The sequence below is a fragment of the Accipiter gentilis genome, chromosome 4, assembly GCF_929443795.1.
Source record: "Accipiter gentilis chromosome 4, bAccGen1.1, whole genome shotgun sequence".
Taxonomy (NCBI): Eukaryota; Metazoa; Chordata; class Aves; order Accipitriformes; family Accipitridae; genus Astur; species Astur gentilis.
In genome coordinates, this window is record NC_064883.1 from 38,210,435 (window position 1) to 38,228,545 (window position 18,111).

At 38.5% G+C, this 18,111-nt stretch overlaps 1 protein-coding gene across 1 annotated transcript; it reads right to left on the reverse strand.

The window, feature by feature from the left end:
• RNF32 (ring finger protein 32) lies at positions 1–16,161 on the reverse strand. The gene is made up of 9 exons (XM_049798546.1): positions 16,069–16,161; positions 15,175–15,236; positions 14,376–14,646; positions 9,546–9,688; positions 7,788–7,820; positions 7,214–7,338; positions 6,882–6,990; positions 618–782; positions 1–240 (listed from the first exon to the last, which is right to left on the reverse strand). The coding sequence occupies exons 2-9, from the start codon at positions 15,196–15,198 to the stop codon at positions 1–3; spliced, it is 1,110 nt and encodes a 369-aa protein (XP_049654503.1). The 5' UTR covers positions 15,199–15,236; positions 16,069–16,161.
• Between the last annotated feature and the right edge of the window lie 1,950 nt (positions 16,162–18,111).

An 18,111-nucleotide genomic window follows, 5' to 3' on the forward strand; every position in this document is an offset into this window, starting at 1 on the left:
TCAACATCTGAGGATTTTCTTTTGATAACATGAGCGACATAAAGGACAAATATATCGCTCTCCCAAGGAAAACTCTTCAAATGCTTGAAGACAGGTACGATGAAACACATGTGAACAAGAAAGCAGAACAGTCTGTTGTGAAAACTGATTGCTGTTATCAGAGAACAGACAGGCAGGATGAACGGTCGGACTGAGTGGCATGATACAGATAGGACAGTCAAATATCTCTTGCCGAAATGCCTGAGTAAAAACAAACCAACCTGTAGTGAAACAATGGAAATATATCAGCAATACACTAATTCAAATGTTCAAATTTTATGACTGTAATGTATTTTGAGAAACTATTAACATTTTGGTTCTCAATTTTGTCTACAGACTCTTTGGGCTTTTTAACTGAGAAGAAGAGAGATGCTGCTGAGGTAAATGTCTTAACAGTAAAAACTTGTTAATATTTTTGATTTGGAACAGATGGACCAAAATTTAAGAAAACAGAAAACACTCAATTGTGCTGAAAAGACTGCCATGCAAAAGAGCATAAAAGAGCTTAAAAATGGAAAACTACTTTAAAAACAAAAAAAAAAAAGAAAAAAAAAAAAAGGAAAAAAGCACCAATCAACCTGCATCTGGATCTTCTCCCAGTCAGTTTCACTTATTAATATTTCTTTTCCTTCCAACTGCTGAAACACATCTCGACTTGCTGCTATAGAGGAATCTATCTCAGAAAAAAAATCATCTAGGTTGATGTTATAAGAACTCAACAGTCGATTGCTGATCTGTTGAACCTGAAAAGAAAATGGGCTGCTGTTAGACTTGGAGTTACTCATAGGTAGTTCATACGTGGATGAATTGTGAGTGATTGGACAAGCGGGCCTGATTAGCTGCATGATCTATGGAATTTTGTTCCAGTTTGCAGCTGGTGTCCAGTGCCGATTTAGAGATTAAAAGCATCAGGTCCCCAGACTCCACTGATGGACCATTATTCTTCAGAGAAAACACAGGATTTTCATCACTGAACTTTCCGAAGACAGATGTACTATTCTTAACCCATATGGGTGCAGCACAGAGGGTACAGCTGTGTGAGGGAAAGAAGTATAGAACTTAGCTGAGCATTGGTTATTTGATGGGAAACCAGTGCATCTGCTGCGGGGTTAGTAAAAGGCATGATAACCAATGCGAGAAGATGCATCTTAGGTAGTGTCCTTGATACAGACTTTTATGACCTACTGCCTTAAATATGTTTCTGCATATTGCACATAGGCCTAAGCAATCTAGTCATCATATCTGAAGATGCTCCCATCAGTGCTTAGCAAAATAAATACCGAAAAGCAACGAATGCTTTTCTTAAACTTCATCATCTCCTTTAGTCAGTCCCAATTCACTGTGGCCACTTTCTCTCATTGCTCCCACAATATCTGAAAGTTCTGTAGGGAGTCACACAAGTCTTAGACTTGTCTTTTGTGACTCTGCTCGTAAATGCTTTCAGCAGTGTTAAGGAACATTTCAACACCTGTACCATGACCATGCAATGTGAGCCTTTCTCGCCATGCATTTCCTGCGAGTGAAAACTTGACAGGAAAACAGGGAGCCATCTTTTCAGGGAGGATGGGATGGGAAATGGGAGAAGGGTTGTTGTCAAGGTCAGACAGTCTGATGGTACCTGAAACTTTCCTATTGTTTCACTTCACTTTTTGGTAGCTTTTCTCTACCAGGACATGTACTCCCTTACAACTGCTAAAGTGACCCTTCATAGTGTGTATCAAAATACTCAACAGGAGCTTTTCTAGACCCAAATGAATCAAGAGCCCAAATCCCACAAAAACCCCAGAAAAACTATCTGAAAAGCTCACTTAACATTCTAAGATTTCACTTAAACTTTGAATTTCCTAAATTTCCTCCTAAAACAATGAAAAAAACCTCATCAGTTAATGTTTTTAAAATTATGTCCATATAATGTACAAGTATGAAAGTGTCCTCCAGTAAAACCCATAATGTTTCTCAATAAAGACTTGAGACAAACATTAGAAGCATCCAGGTAAGGGAAATGGTGAAATCCATCACATAAGGCAAGTTGTTAGCTTCTTAACATTAGATTTGATTCTGTATATTCTTTTTATTTTATGGTCTGATTCACTACTAACTGAGACCTATTCTGACTTAGTGTATTTCCAAATGATCCCTAACACAACAGTATTTTCAAAGGATGTATCCATTTGTGAGTACCAACAACATTTGTCTGTACAAATTGGATTTAGTTAGCTTGTTAGTTAATACTGATGGATCAACAGAACTTAAAAAAAAAAAAAGGAAGAAAAAATAATCCTCTCGGACACCTTGTATAGTGTATGTATTTACATCACAATGTGACAGGAGAAGCAGCATCCCCTTCTGTACTCTGTGAGAGAATTCTAGGTCTAGCAACGAGCAGATGGGTAATCTTGTGCTTCCCTCATGACTGTTCACCGACAAGAAAGAAAAAAATCTGATTCTATCCCATGCGAACGTGCACACTGACCTTCAGTGGTATGTGTGAAACAAAAAACAAAACCCCCAGAATCCCACCACAGACCTCCTTCAATATTTACACTTTGTGGTCTCCAAACAATCCCAAACGATGACAGTGTGAGCTTTGTGAATGAGACATGAAATACTAATGCATAACACTTTAATCAGGTGATGTCTTTAATATTTTACTGTGATTATGTATTTAATTAAGCAGTAACAGTCCTAGCGACCTTTATCTGAACTGTTGTGACCTAGGTTCTAGACCTGAATCTACTCCACACTTTAATTTTAACTGCTTTTATTAATTTCATTTCAAAATCTGACTTCAGGATGAACAGGGTAAGATTACACCTGAACCTTATATAATTCATGGCTTCTGTTCAACATCAAGTAGAGGCTGATCCATCTGAAAACACTTTTGGTCCTGATTTATGCTTGGTCTTCATTTATATTGGTATCAAACTTGAACAGACCTGAACTGTTTTCATAAGAAAGCTAGGGGGATGTAATAGACAGCTAGAGCAGCCACGAGTGACACTTTCTAATAGCTTCTCAGGACCCAAAATTTGAGAAAAAGCAACGACATTTTAACTCTGCCCTTACCCAGCATCTATTTCTGTGAATGTGAGAGCAACACAGACAATATGGGGTCAGTTGCAGGACTTGGCCCGCCTTTGTGAGCCGTACTCTGACTAGACAAGCTGCTGAGGCAAACTAACCAAGGAGGAGAGCTGCAAGGAGGGGGTGGAGAGGGGTGGGGGCTGCATTAAGCAAGCAGTGTGCCCGTGCAGCTTGTTCCTTTTTCCCCCTGCAGGGAGAAGCCCTCCATTTCTTCTCCAAGCTTGCACTTGTGTTTCTCTTCCCCATTTCAGTAAGTGATCTTGAAAGTCCTCTCATGAGCCTCTTTGAGCAGAAACTGTAAAAATAAAGAAAGGAAAACTCTTCTCCTGGCTGAGACAGTGATCTATTAAGTTCCCCTGCTGCTAAGATACTATCTGCTTTGAGCTACTCCTGTATTTTCTGCAGTATGACCTGACCCAACCCATATCCATCAATCAGCAAATAAAGTCTAAGCTTGAGAAGAAAAAAAAAAAAGCTGAAATGTAACCCCCAATTTTTGATAACTGGCAAATCAGCACAAACTATCAACGTGAACAGAAAGGAAACAGGCATTTTGTATAATTTGTTAGTGTTAACGTGTTCTAGGATTTAAATATTAAATCCTGCTGTGTTTTAGTGCATAATACTGAATAACCTTTTTTCCCTAGAACAACTGAAACTGATTAATTTATGTCTGAAAACACCATACCTCTATATTTTATGTCTGTGACTTCTTAAAACTTGAATAGAATGGCATAAACTGAATATCTGAAATACTCTATCGGTATGCAAAACTACATCAGTCATCTGTACAGCAGCACAAGACTATGATAAAATAAAACGATGAAACAAAGCACCGAGGTGAACTTTGTCCACAGGGAAGCCTTTTTAAGTGATCCAATGTCAGCAAATTGCTTACTAATGTGTTGACTTATGGCAACCCTCAAAAGTAAAATGAAAAGGCTGGAATTTACAGCATATCAATGAATCAGTTGATAAGCTTTTACTGGTTTAATATCCTCCTAGTTTTGCTGCTTGGAGCCACTTCAAGTTAGCAACAGAATGTTTACCATCTCCGTGTGATAAAGGAAGTCAAACGACTAAACAAATTCCAGGACCATTATACTGTTTGGTGAGATTTAAATTAAAATCGTTGGGAGAAATCATGTGGAAGGGGTAGGGAGAAACTAAACTCAACTACATCATTTCACAATGACTTACCTTGCTTCTTAAACAATGGCAAGATTTTTAGCAAAGATGGAGATAATGTAATGCATTTGAAAAGATTTAATTGCACCAATAAAAGACTATACCACAATTAAATGACATACAGAAGTGACATTTATAGGTAGGATCAAAGAAATTCACTACCTAACATGCTGAAGCAACACCCTGCTTTCTGTGTATAGTAGTGCTAAAAAGTAGCCTACTTTGGTTTCGGTGACCTTTCTTATCTCCTTTGATCTAGATTAGAAAAATTTTTAATAATAGATGTAATTAGGGCTACTGTAGCACCCTGAAACAAGCAATATGTGTCCTTCCTTGTACTAATATTTCAGACCTTGGTTTTTATTCTGTGATATTTATTTAAGTGTATGAAACTTGATGTTTAACCTTTGTGATCCTTCCAGAGGAAGTAGGGTTATTAAAAATTAGATTATTTTTTTTTCCCCAGTTGTGATGCCACTTGATTATGCTAATATTTAGGGAGTGACATTTTAAAAGCACAGCACAAGTTTGAGAGGCAAAATTTAGTTCAGAAAGGCTTTTTAGCATCTGGAAATGGATAGCTCCTTGTGTAAAATATTAGTGTTTTCATTAACCAACACTTAAAAGTATAAGAATGAACAGCAGGAAAACTCATCTACAATTCCCACTTGAAAGCCGCTAAGAAAAATAAGTATATATCCTTTAATCACAATTGGTACCAAATTCATTTAAACCTGGCTAATCCATATGAGGAGACTTTAAAAATTTATTCTTAATAGAAGGTGAAAAAGCAGTGCCCATTTTGTTGCCTGCAAAATCCTGCAGTGTTACACATGAGAATGATTTCCTAATGCTGTGGGCTATATATAGAAACTATGTTAAATGAAGACCTCCCCATAGCTTATAATCATGTGATGAAATGTGGGCAGTCTTATCAGGCTGTTTCTCCCTAAACCAGGTATTTAAGATAGGGACCCTAAAAGCTAACCCATTATAGGTAGCTTGGTAGACTGCCATCTGAAGTTTGGTGAGAGAAATTTTAACAAATGACACTCAGCTGCAACTTTCAGCATATTCAGAAGCTTTCTTCAACTTTCCTTCACTGAGACCCTGTTTATAGCTAAGCATGGTGTCTTGATCCCACAGAAAATTGACAGCCGTATCGGGAAAGAAGCATACAACTTTTTCCCCAGTCTTCCATGCAGAAAAATCTGTGTTTCTGTTGTCTGTTCTCATCGTTCTACTTGAGGACAGTCACAATCCACTGAAGGGTTCACTTCTTCCAAACTTAAGTGTTTAAGCACTTTCAAGTGTAACATTAGCTTTCTTCAGTTATCTCCATATTCATTTTCTCTGTTTCAGGGAAGGACTTTGCATTGATTACAAAGGTAGCATAGCAACCAGCAAGCTGTCTGGGTGTTAAGGCTGAGAACAGTATTTCCTCTCTCCCCTGCCACTGTTACCACACAAGCAAAACAGCGGTACCAGTTTTGTTGCAAGAGTCTGCCAGATCACCTCCAAGGTACCAATCTCACTATCATACATAAATGCGTAATATAGCAAGGGAGGGTCTTTGCCTCCAAAGCTGTCCTTGAACTGGATACAACCAACTAAGCGTGAGAAATAGTGACAGTAACAAGCCTTTTTCTGCAAGCACTCTTCTGTTTAACTAAAGCAGTGATTTAAAAAAACCACCCAAACCGCCAATTTAAGTATTGGTTTAAACTTGCCACTGATTTAGCTTGCAACTTGGGTAAGAGTATTTTCCTAGCAGCACGCACTGGCTACATTTAAACGGCTGTCTTGTATGGCTTTGTTAATCTCTATTAACCAGGCTGTTTGGTAATCTGGAGCCGAAGATGGCTTCTCTCGCTCCCTGAGGGACGGTTTGGTAATTGCTGAGGATGTGCCAGAGCAGTTTTTGCTCCTGAAAAGCTGAGCTGGGCTGGCTGTTACTAAACTGGGGGGAGACTGGAAGTTGGCAAAAGAGGACTTGAGGATTGCACAGGGCCTCGGCAGCAGCTGTGTGCTTAAAGGCAAGCAGGGTCATTGCAAAATGCTTGCACCTGATTTGGCCTCATTTGTATGGGGTTAGGACCCTAATTTATTACAGTCTGACTTGCATCTGAGCAGAAGGTAGAGAAGGGCAAAGCTACGAAATGGAACTACCCACTTCAGTGCCCAGTGAGAGAACAAAGACAGTGAAAAGAAGTTATGATTGTTTATGGATTTATTTGTTTCTCCCCTTACTATACCCCCTTCATATAATTCTACAGGAAAACAGATTACTGTGATTTATCAAAAAGAGAAGTGAAGTACAGAGCCTCACAAAAAGCCCGCTATTGTTGGCCTAAGCAAAAGGCAGGCCTTAAAATTAAGTATTTAAATAATTTTCCTTACTTCTACATTGTAAAGAGGATGGAATGAACAGACTAACAGAACAACCAAGCGCCTCCAGTGCTGCCTGTTTGATATGAATAAGAAAGAATAAATGAAAAGGTAGAGATCTGATATTCAGGAGTTTTGATTTAAGGAAGCTGAATCAGACCAAAGACGCAAATGCAACATACCTTTTTCTCAAAGAATTGCTTTCTTAATTTGCTATCCTTAGGAGGCACTGTTTTTCTCAAATTTTTATACCATTTTCTAACAATATATCCCCTCCAGGAAGCCTGAATTCTGCAAGACACAATTTTGCTCAAGAAGAGGAAACTTGAATTTATATAATTTTACTATTTACATGAAAAAATAATTTTATGCATTTTTTAAAAACTTTAACTTTTGTAGTGCATTCACTCATTCTGTCTAGTTTCTTCTTATATTAAAGTTTTAACACATTTGGAGCATTATTTAGAGATAAATATTGTCCAGTGACAACACCTGTAGCATAAGTAAGGCTTACCTAATAGCGCACTTTATCTTAAACAAGCGTGCCCCATCATGTATTACTCTGGTCTGATACTGCTCTTTTCTACACATAGGACAAGACTTTTTACCTGTAAATTTTTCAAAGGCTTTCAGGCATGCCTGAAAAAATAATTGCAATTACTTACAATATATTTCGTATCATTGGAACAGATGAAACAGGATAGATTACAAAATGTAAAAACAGTTTATTCATCAATCCATGAATACTCTACAGGAAGCACATTTTTATAATTAAAATGTTAAGACAATTTTGTAGATCTCCATATATTCACATGAAATTTCATGAATTAAACTATTCCTGCTTAGTATACAAATGTATAGCTCAGTTACAAACTATATCTTCCCATACGGTTTTAAAAAAGGTAATAAAATTAAATAAAGTGCTTCATCATAAAATAGTTTTAAATTATATTTCCTATCATAAAAATCTGGAATCAAAATTACTTCTCAAGATGATTACATTTAATTCATTAAGATATTCACTTAAGTAGTTGAATTAAAATACTCATGTATTATGTGCCTGAATAGTTATATAAAAATGTACTCACTTTATGGAATACATGGGAACATGAAAGCAGCACCTGTTTTTCAAAGGAAAAAAGCCCCATCAACCAAACCTGACTTTAAACCATTCTAAAAGCTGAAAAGTAAAAAATGTTGACAAGAAAAATTCTGACTGCCTGAAAGGTCATCGGTTTCTTTCTGTTACTACTGCAGTCTTTCCAGCAAAAATAAAATTAGTCTTCTATACAAATTACTTAATATATTACATCTTAAGCCAATGTGTGAACTTTGTGTTAACAACACATGGAGTGGCAGAAAGCAAGAAATGCCAACTGCTACTGACCGGAGGAAAAGATTATAAAACAAGTACTTAAAATGAAAGCTGATTAATTTTTTTCCCTTTTCCCCACAGAGACGTTAAATTTCAAGAAGTGATATACATCAAATGCAGCATTTCACACATACAAAAAAAAAAAAAACAAAAGAGAAAGCATGTTCACAGGCTACAAGAAAACTTCACCTTTATCTGACCTAAATTCCCACCAAATGCTGTGATCTTCATCCTGACAAAAGATACAGAGTTGGACAAAAAAAGCAGTTGGCTCTTAGGGTAGGAAAAACTGGGAAAGGAGTGAAAACCAGAACAAGTAGTGTGCACTATTGAGCTGGCAAACACAAAAGGATTAATGGCTAGCAGCCAGCTGAAGGGAAAGCTTTCAGATACAGTGGCTTTTTTTCCCTTGAGGGAGGAAAGCTAACGAAACACTGAGGACAAAAAGAATTCCAGAGGCATTTCCCTTTTTGTGCCAAATCTAAAGTAACCTTTTTAATGAGTGCTGTCTTTTGCTCCCTCTTGTCAAGCTTTAGACTTTCAGAGTAGCCAGAAATTGGCAGAATGGTCTTTTGCCAGATCCATCCCACCTGCCTGTGGACAATTGTACACCTCCAGTTCATGTTGATGTAAAAGGAAGCAAAGCTCTGTATCTAAGGTTATCAAAAGACCTTGATTCACATCACAGACTTGGCTGTAAAAAGTCTTCAAGAAAAATTAAAAGGGAAAACAGGCAGGAAAAAAACCATCTTAAAATGCACTGTGGAAAGAAACTTGCAAGTAGTTGGAATAATTCTTCCAATTACCATCATCACCTCTCTGAAGCAGCACTCCTCTTCAATCAGTCACTTGTCCCTTTTGCTTAATATTTTCAAGATGATAGATGACAGAATCTAATAAAGCATGATGTATTTATGCTTATGCTACACACATGCATTGAATAAAGTCATCAAGGTAAAATGCAAGCATTTCTTCAGATAACCTAAGGAAGCGACTAACTGGTATTAAGAGTACACCTACTTCCATTTTCCAAATAGAAGTAACAATTGAAGTAAACTGCAATTAACAAAACTTGTGAGAAAACAAAATATATCTTAAATTGTATAATTTGTGAATATTTGCCATTCTGATGAATGAAGGCTAGGATCATATCTAACAGGAGTTTAAATGAAACAGAAAATAGCCAATACCTGCTTTGCAGGAACAGATACAAAGGCCGATTACCTTCTCTTCTACTGTCATAACTTCAGAACTAACAAACACTACAAACCTTTCTCTACCACATCACGTCCAAAATACTTTCAGAGTTGGCCACTGACAGCTGGGTCCAGCTATTAAATGCTAAATGGTGTCTTACAGTAGAATCTTTCTTCCCTTTCTTCCTCCAGCTAATCATTTTTAACAGTAACTTCGGAAAATTTTTTTTAAATGCAGTTGTGTAGTCCACACAATTATACAGTTACACATGTACCTGAGGTTGAAGTGCAAATTCTTCCCTGCATATTGCACAAGGCTGTACGGAGTCTCCATGCTGTATGGATCTCTGCTTTATTTTTACCCATTCTTCAGGAGTTAGTGGCAAGGAAGGAGGCTCAACTAGGCCTAATTTCTGAGCTGTAGACAATAACAACAACAAATCACTGAATAAAACCCACTGGCAGATGCAGACAATGGATTTTCTTCATATGAAATTCATCGATAATAAGCTTACTTAAAAATTCTTTATGCAGCTACTTCATATTAATCTATCATCAGACAAACCACTGGCAGGCAGCATACTTCTTACTATTAATTAGTTATTCAGTAATTGTCAGAACCTCTTTTGCATACAGGATTTATACAGGAAATTTTTTTAAATGTAAACTTTTATTTGCCAAGTAATTTGATACTTTTTCACAGCCAGTAACATGGGGATTATTGACTAGACAATATAACAATGTACAACAGTGTCATTTCAAATCATCAGCATAAAGACAATCTCTGCTAAGAATTAATTTGTGAAGGTTTCTTTACATTGCATTTTTGTATTCTTGAAATAAAAATAAAAATTAATGAGGTCATATAATGAAAAACTGTTGCTGGTGCAAAATACTAAAGTGTAAGACTGTGACGGATGCAAGAGAAATAAAGAGCATAAAGAAACAAAGAGATGGTCACAAGTTACCAGTGATAGTGTCACTGTGATACCTTAGCTTCTTGATCTCAAATGATAGCTGTGAGGTGCCTTGCTGCTATGTCCATGTGAAATCTCTGCCTTCTCAAACAAGGAATCAGTGAAAATACTTATAATATGCCCCCACAAATGGCAGATAAAAGTCCAGTGTCAGTATCTCAGTAGTAAAGAAAGATGCTAGTAGGTATGGCAAAGAATAGATCTTTGTCATCTTTGAAGACCAGAGGAAGCAGCTTGTGTGGACTGACTGAAGTCAATGCAGGAATGTCCAAGGTATGTTTAATAAGCCAGTAACACGAGTCCATGATGAGGCCTCAATGGTATTTGCTAAAACAGTAATGGAAGAGGGACACGCAATAGAATGCAAGCTGATGACACCTAGATGATAGTTTTAGTTCTAAATGGGAAGGAAAAGCTCAACTCTTTCATTCATACCAAAATCTCTGCATAAACCAGACAATGATAAGCAGCCCCTACTTGTTCTGTATAAGCTTTCAAAACCCCATCAGACAGCTTGTGTATCCAAACCCATCATAGCAGTTAGTTGTGACGAGAAAAGGAATCCTAACAAACCAAAGAATAGGGTTTTGGTGATCCACTTGCTTGAGTATCTCCTTATTCTAGGATAGGATTTGTTAATTTTTGAGACAAAAATTCTGCTCCTGAGCTCATCCATCTACAGATGTATATCATTAATCATTTAAAATTTGCACAAAACTGTCTTTGATCTTTTTAAAGAACTTTTGTGAGGTACTAAAAGAATTATAAGGAATACTTTCTTCCCTTTAGTTGAACTATCTGCCTAACCTACTTCCTCGTGAGGTCATGACATCCTTCAAACATAAATCAGTTTGATTCCATATCTTAGATGGCTTTGAGATTTCAAGCTGGGTCAGTTTTTTGCTTTTGGAACAACGTGGAAAGTGCTTTCTCTACACATGGTTTGGTTTGCAGAGACCCCACTGTCACTTTTGTTACCCTAGTAAAGGTATCAAGTCAAAGGTAAGCAATGCATGTAAACCTAAGTATCAAAAGATAATTTGAATCAATGAATGCTGTAGATTACATCAGTGGTCATGTATGAATTGTCTTAGAGGCACGCTGTTTCAGTTCCCGGACAACTCGACACCCAGACACAAATACAGCACCTCCATGCGTGCAGGAGCTCACAGCTCTGCCTGCAGGCTATGGGCTAGAATTCAAAACACTCCGTGTCAAGCAGCAAAGTGCATACGTATGTATTTACAGCATCGTAATTTCAGAATGTAAAATATACACTGTATTAACATAAAATAGCCTTGTCTATCAATTTTGGTGCAGCAAAATGCTTTTATCTGGTGCTCCTGATGGTGAAAAATAGTACGAGCTTTAAGAGAAATATGAAGGATCCTGCAAACTTTTTAGAGTCTAAAAACTAGTTCAGAACGTGTATTTTGCTTAAAGCTTACGCATGATTTGCTGAAATTGGTAGCTGAGTGACAAGGAGGTTTTCCTAACCAGGAGTGCTTTCCCTCTTGACCATTCAACTCTTGAAGAGCATATATTGCACAGATCAGTCTTTCTGCTACAAAAGAAGAATCAAATTATAAAATGCACAATAAAAGTTTCAGCAAAAACATATAAAGTTTCATCTGACAGTAATATGTAAGAGTATCAGTGAATGAGTAAGGAAACAAGATCCCATTTTGATAGTCCAATATACACAAGTGATGGTCTTTATGATGAGAAAATCAGGATACACAGGCAGTGAACAAGATAGCAAACCAGTTGCAGCATGAAAGACAGTATCACAACATAAAAAATGCCTACCCTTGATTTTCTTCCAAGCATTGCGGTCAGAGACTGTTTTAAGAAAGACAATGAGATGGCTTTGTGGAAAGCCTTTTATATACCCCCGGGGTAAGAAAAAATGCTTATTTAAAACTTTCACAAATGGATGATTAAAGCTGCCAAATAGGAAGAGATTGGCGGCAAAACCTAACTTCTAAATAATATAAACCAGATGGGGTATTTGTGAGGGACAGGTTATACAGGTGTTTAGTAGGAAAGCTTTCATACAACATAGTTGATGAAGGAAAACTGGCAGCAGGACACACAAGAAGGGATATGTGGTTGAAGCAAAAGGCTGTATGAAGAGATTCTCAAAGCAGCACTTTGAATAAATACAAGCAATGAAAGGCTACATTTATCACAGCTCAAGACATCCAAGAGTTTTCATGCTGATGCATCAAGTTTACAAGCCCAACCCATTTAGTGACACACCCACTTACAACCAAGTGAGTTATTTATCCTAAAATGCACGTTCGCAAAGTGATTACATACATTAACATTTAAACTATTATTATTTGATTTTAGGAGTCAAGTCCCTACTGAGAAAAATTTAATGACAGAGGCCTGTGAGATTTTGTTTGATTACCCACAAACTCAAGAAGAAAAAGTTGCGTTAAATTACATTTTCAAACTTGTTTCACAGCTGTAAGGTTTAAACCACACAATTCTTGTTAGGAGGAGAAAGCTTGACAGAAGCATTTTAAAATAATGCGAGTCTACAGGTGAAAATACTAATAAGCAAAACCCAGAAACAATTGCAATTTTTAAAAATCTTTCAGCACATTCTTTCAAATCACTTGCACATGCATTCATATGGGACATTTCAGTCAATGCTGTGATTTAAAGAGAAAATACTTCGCCTTTCTTATAATTGCAGAGAACATGCTCACACTTGGGCTGCATTTTTTCACCACAACCTTTAGCTTCCATAATCATTCATTATTTATATTTGCGTTAACCCCCGTACCCCTCTGCTGTTTCTTCCCCCCACTATCCTCTCTTCTTTCAAATTCCTCTTCAAAACGAACCAAAGAAAAAACCCTCCCATCTTTAGAACTATAACCATGTAAACATAGTAATAATCACCATGTCTTGCTACCTTTGTCCTATCACTTGTTACACACACTTGTTGTGTATTATCTTAAGTTACCCTCTTAACCTTCAGCTGATTCCAAAAGGCAGATGCCTGTGCTTGTACGGAGCCTCATTGATTTACATGGTTCTCTTTAGAGCTGGGACTACTGTGACAGTTACTACAGCAAAGGCAACATGATCTTCAGAGAGGCCTAAGGGCATTTTTATGAAAAAGAATAAATAAAACAATTATTAATGAAGATGAAAGTTTATTATGCTTAAAACTGCAAATTGTGGAGCCAGAAGATCCTTTAAGAAATACCTAATCAAGACAACTGGAAGGATGGAGATGAGAAGATGTTCATGGCAAGAATACTGTAGAAACCTTTAGAAAAGGGAAATACAAGACTGAAACTGATAGGTGGGAAGCACATTTGGACTCCTGGTCTATTAAGATGCTCCCTGGCTTTGTTTTTTTTAAGCAATATTGTCTGTCACTGCTGTACAACTGTATTATTATAATATTATTTAAAAGTGAGTTTTCTCACCAGGCATCATTCCAAGCCCTCACATCTGTGACTTTTATCTTGTTGCATGTTTGCTTCTAAATTTGAAAAAGGTATTTAACTACAGGTGTTAATTCTTCCCGGGTTTAGCCCCAGGACCATTGTAAAAATAAACCTTTTTAACTTTGAGTAAACGTGGGTATATATTATCAAAGAATACATTTTATGCAGCACTAGTAAATGTCTTTTTAGTGAATAAGGAATAAGACAAACCATTTCAAACAGAGTTAAACAAAAATAATCTTAATACTAAAACATTTCCCCAAATAAATACAATATCAAAATCACTGATGTTTGCTTGAGAATATAAGGTAAAGAAAGGTGACAGTCAATATACAAAACATATTAAAGTATAGAAGACTTTCCACCTCTTAATGAAAAATTCTTCTTCATCAAGATGCACTAGCTTCTTCATTTTTTACCTTCATTGTCAAAAGAATAGTATTTTTTAATACATTTCAGATATGAAAAGACACATTCAAGCCACTGATGGCAATTCCATTGTTTACCTGATGGCCCAAACTGCTGAATTCTGTCAATTGTTAAAACAAGATTTTATGCTGTTTAGAATTAAAATTATCTTACAACAGGAAGCTTAGCTTCCTCAGTTTATTTTAAATAAAAACAAAAATTCACAAATCAGAATATAATGGTTTACCTAATGTTAGCTGTGGAGGACTGGGATCAAGAACATACTCCTTTTCTGCATCTTCCTTGTTTTTGTGGTGAGTGCTCTTTTTTCTTAGTCCAGTATCTACTACTGCTCTGACCATTTCTTTGTTCACGGGTTTGTAAATGTTCTTGGTATTCCTTGTCCTTGACTTAAAAGGATCTGCTAATGAAAGATCCTGGAGCTGATGACTGTGTATTATATGATCCTGTAAAGCAACTGCAGAAACTGCTATGGTGTCTCGTTTGGAGGAGCGGCCCTAAAAAGAAAAAAAACCCACCCTTGAATAATTACTGTTATAAATTATTTAAAAACATTTATATATTATACTAAATTAAAAGAAATTCTGCTCTTAGCCAATGTTTTTGACTTGTCAAAGGCTTTTATAGACATACAACTCCCATACGTGAAACCTAACATACAATTACCATAATATGAAATTTAAGATTGATGTTTCTGACACATCCGGGTTTTAACTTATAAAAAGCCAAATGAAATCTTTGATTTATCATTTATATTAAATAAAATAGCAGTAATTTTAAAGTTTTAATTACTGAGCCCATAATTATTATATGCAATAAACTCATTATGGAGTATAAAAGTTTGGCATGCCCAAACACATTTTTACTTCAATATCATTAAAACCAATCCCAAAGGCTAACCTTGCCTTCCAGAACACTGAATATAAACAAGAACATATTATTTTTATACAGAGAATGGGTTTATCTACCTATTCCTCCATTTCTCCCCACCCTTCTGCCTTATTTTAAAAGATGTGAAATCGTACCTTGCGAAAATCACGATGCTCCATTGATAATCTTTAGCTGATTTTACAACAGACGTGTGGCTCTACAAACGGACACATACAATAACTTGAATAATATTTCTAAGCAGAACCAGCCTCATCAATAGTGGAAGAGAAACCTAGTTTCACTTGTTTTCTCCCAGGCCTACCACAGGAGACAGCTGAACATGTATTCCAGGCATGGAAGTTAACTCTCCATCCATAAACCATCAACTGTGCCCCTCTCCTGTCAGCCTCATCTCATGCCTGTTGGACTGCCCATAATGTACAAAGAATACCTTCAAAATGAATGGCAGTAATCACAGATTTCAAGCTGAACCGAGGAGAAAATACAGCCGTAGCAATAGACCCCACTGAACTGTTCTGCCAGATTAGTTTACTGTCGACGAGGAAGCCTGTGATACATAGAGCAAGGATGACGTTAGCAGCTCCTCGGGGGGCTGAAGCTGCTCCGCTGCCACCTCGACATCCTCACTGCTACAGCAGCAACACCTGCGGCATGTGGTGGCGAGGCGGCTGGCAGAGGGTGAGGTGACACCCTTTAACGCTGGCTGTGGCAAACGGGAGCCACCGCTCACAACACAACACCCTTCTCTTTCAGCGTGTTCCTCCCGCTACCGCAGCCAACCGTGGGCTCCCCGAGCTACGGCTGGAGACTGCCTTCCACCTCTGGGTGCCCGGAGCGGCACCGCTGTCGCCGCCACCGCCCCTCACACGGAGCACCGCCATCCCCGGGTGGGATGAGGGCGTCGCGCCCAGCCAGCCGGGCCACGCGGCCGGGCCACCTCACGGCACGGCCGACCCTGCTCCTGGCCTTCCTCCGGCCCCCTACCCGTGGCCTTGTTGCTCTTTTTTACCTCTCGCACGTTTTTTTACCTCACAGACCTCTGACCACCGTCTCGGCCGCGGGCGCTGCCACCGCCGCGCCTCCCGCGGCGAGGGCCGCGTTGCCAGGCAACGCCGCTCCCCGCCGTGGCGGCGGCGGCGGCGGCCGATGCTGCTGCGCAGGCGCGGTGGGCGCGCGGGAAGGCGCTGTGTGGAAGGCGGCCATCTCCTCTCCTTTCCTCTTCCTCGCCTCAGGGGGCTGTCGCCTCTCCTGGCCCCGCCTCAATGGCCGCTCGTAGGGACCCTCTTGCGAGTAGCTCGTTGCTGATTTTACCCCGACGCCGAAGCTGCGTGTTTTCCTGTATCTTGTCCTCACTGGTTAGTGTTTTCCCCTTTAGCTCCTGCGTCTGTGTTGTAACGCAGAGGTTTGGTAGTGCGCATTAAGGGGAGCCCCCCCCCCCCCCCCCCCCCCCCCGTGTTTTGACCCGAATACTCTTCTTTGCATTTTTGAATTTTTAATATGTATTTTTAATTTCAGGGCTGTTTTTAACCTGGCAGGTAGTAAGATGAGAGGGAGGCCCTGCAATTATCATATGTGGAAGGACTTCCTTCAGCAGTGGCCTTTTAGCAGAGCTCTGCAGCTTCTCAAACTTGCCAGCGATGGTGGCAAGGGTGCACAGTCTTCGGCCGTTTCTGCCAGTAGCCTCCCTGATTAGTGGTGAACACTGAGTCACTATATGTGCTGCATTAGTGCCAGTTGGCTGTTGATCTATGATCCAGTGGGGATCAGTTCAGTCATGGGTGGCTCTGGTGTGAAAAACACCTTTAAGGTGATTATATTGGTAGTCGTGACTGCACCTCTTCCTAAGCATGGCTGGGTGGGGTGGGGGTTTACATTTTCCCCTCCATTTAGCAAAGTCAGGGTGGCCCATTTTAAGTTACACACTAGTGACCTTAAATTTTAAGGGAAGCTACGTCACTGCCATTCTGGGTGACCTGTGTTTTTGGCAACTCTGTAGAGTCACCATTTAAAAAAATAGTTCTGTGTGAAGAGAACAGATGAGCGGTATCCATATGGATCAAACCAAAGATCTTTGTCAGCTAGTGTCCCACCTTTGTCCATGGCAAAAAGCAGATGGCTTGGGGAGACTGTAAGACCGGGTTTAGTGTACAGTAGCAGCTCCTTCAGGGAATTCCCAGGCTTCAGAGCATGGCTTCCTGAGACAGAAGCACTGCCCTTGTTTTTAATAAGCACTGATGTGTTTCTTTCAGATCCAGAACTGTGCAAAGGTGCTTCTAGCCCCTAGTAGGAGTGTAGGCTTCCTCTGGCCATTTTACTGGTTATTCTCACTTGGAGACCCTGTATTTCCCAAGAGGAGGACAGGTACAGATGCTGCCTCAAGTCCAGGTGTGCCATTTCTTTAATCTTTTGGGTTTAAATAGTTGTCAGAGCCCTTCTCAGCTGCTCCTGACTTGAGAGATTTGTTTTCTTGTGGAACTGACATTTTCCAAGCAAAAGCAGTGAGGCTGTCCTGAGAGTAATCCTTCGAGCAGCGTATAAATGGAATGATTAATCCACTGCATGCACTTCTCTGTAATTATAAGTAATTACTTTAAAGTCAAATCTGCAAATGAGAATACCTCTGTGTACTGTAGGGGAAGATGTAAAAAGCAACTGAAGTGGCTATCTTTAAAATTACATTAAATCACTGATTGTTTCTACAGACAGGAATAAAAAGATAAAATAATTGTTTTTAAAGTGAACTTTCAAGTTGACCTGACTCAGTAATACCATAAAGGGATATTTTACAATATAAACTTTTAAAGATTTTTAATCTGCAAATAAAGTAGAAAACTTGTTTTTCTGCTGTCTAAAACTTAAATGAAAGTGTAAATGCTGTAATATTTGCAAAAATAAACCCATTATGTATTAATTTGAATACAAAGATACTGAAAAATACCTCTCATACCTATTTTGGTTTCACTGTTTTATGCTTGAACTTGGTCGAGCTTTCTTGTGTCTTTTCAGTATTACATTACTTTTTTTTTCTTTAGGAATCCTTGACTGAGTTTCTTAATGTTGCTAATAAGCTT

Coding starts and splice junctions, on each gene's coding strand:
- RNF32 (XM_049798546.1), bottom strand. CDS start 15,198: ATGGAGCATCGTGATTTTCGCAAG. Junction 6,991..7,213: donor AAGATAAAGTGCGCTATTAG/GTAAGCCTTACT, acceptor TGTGTCTTGCAG/AATTCAGGCTTCCTGGAGGG. Junction 241..617: donor GGGAGAAGATCCAGATGCAG/GTTGATTGGTGC, acceptor GTTTTTACTCAG/GCATTTCGGCAAGAGATATT.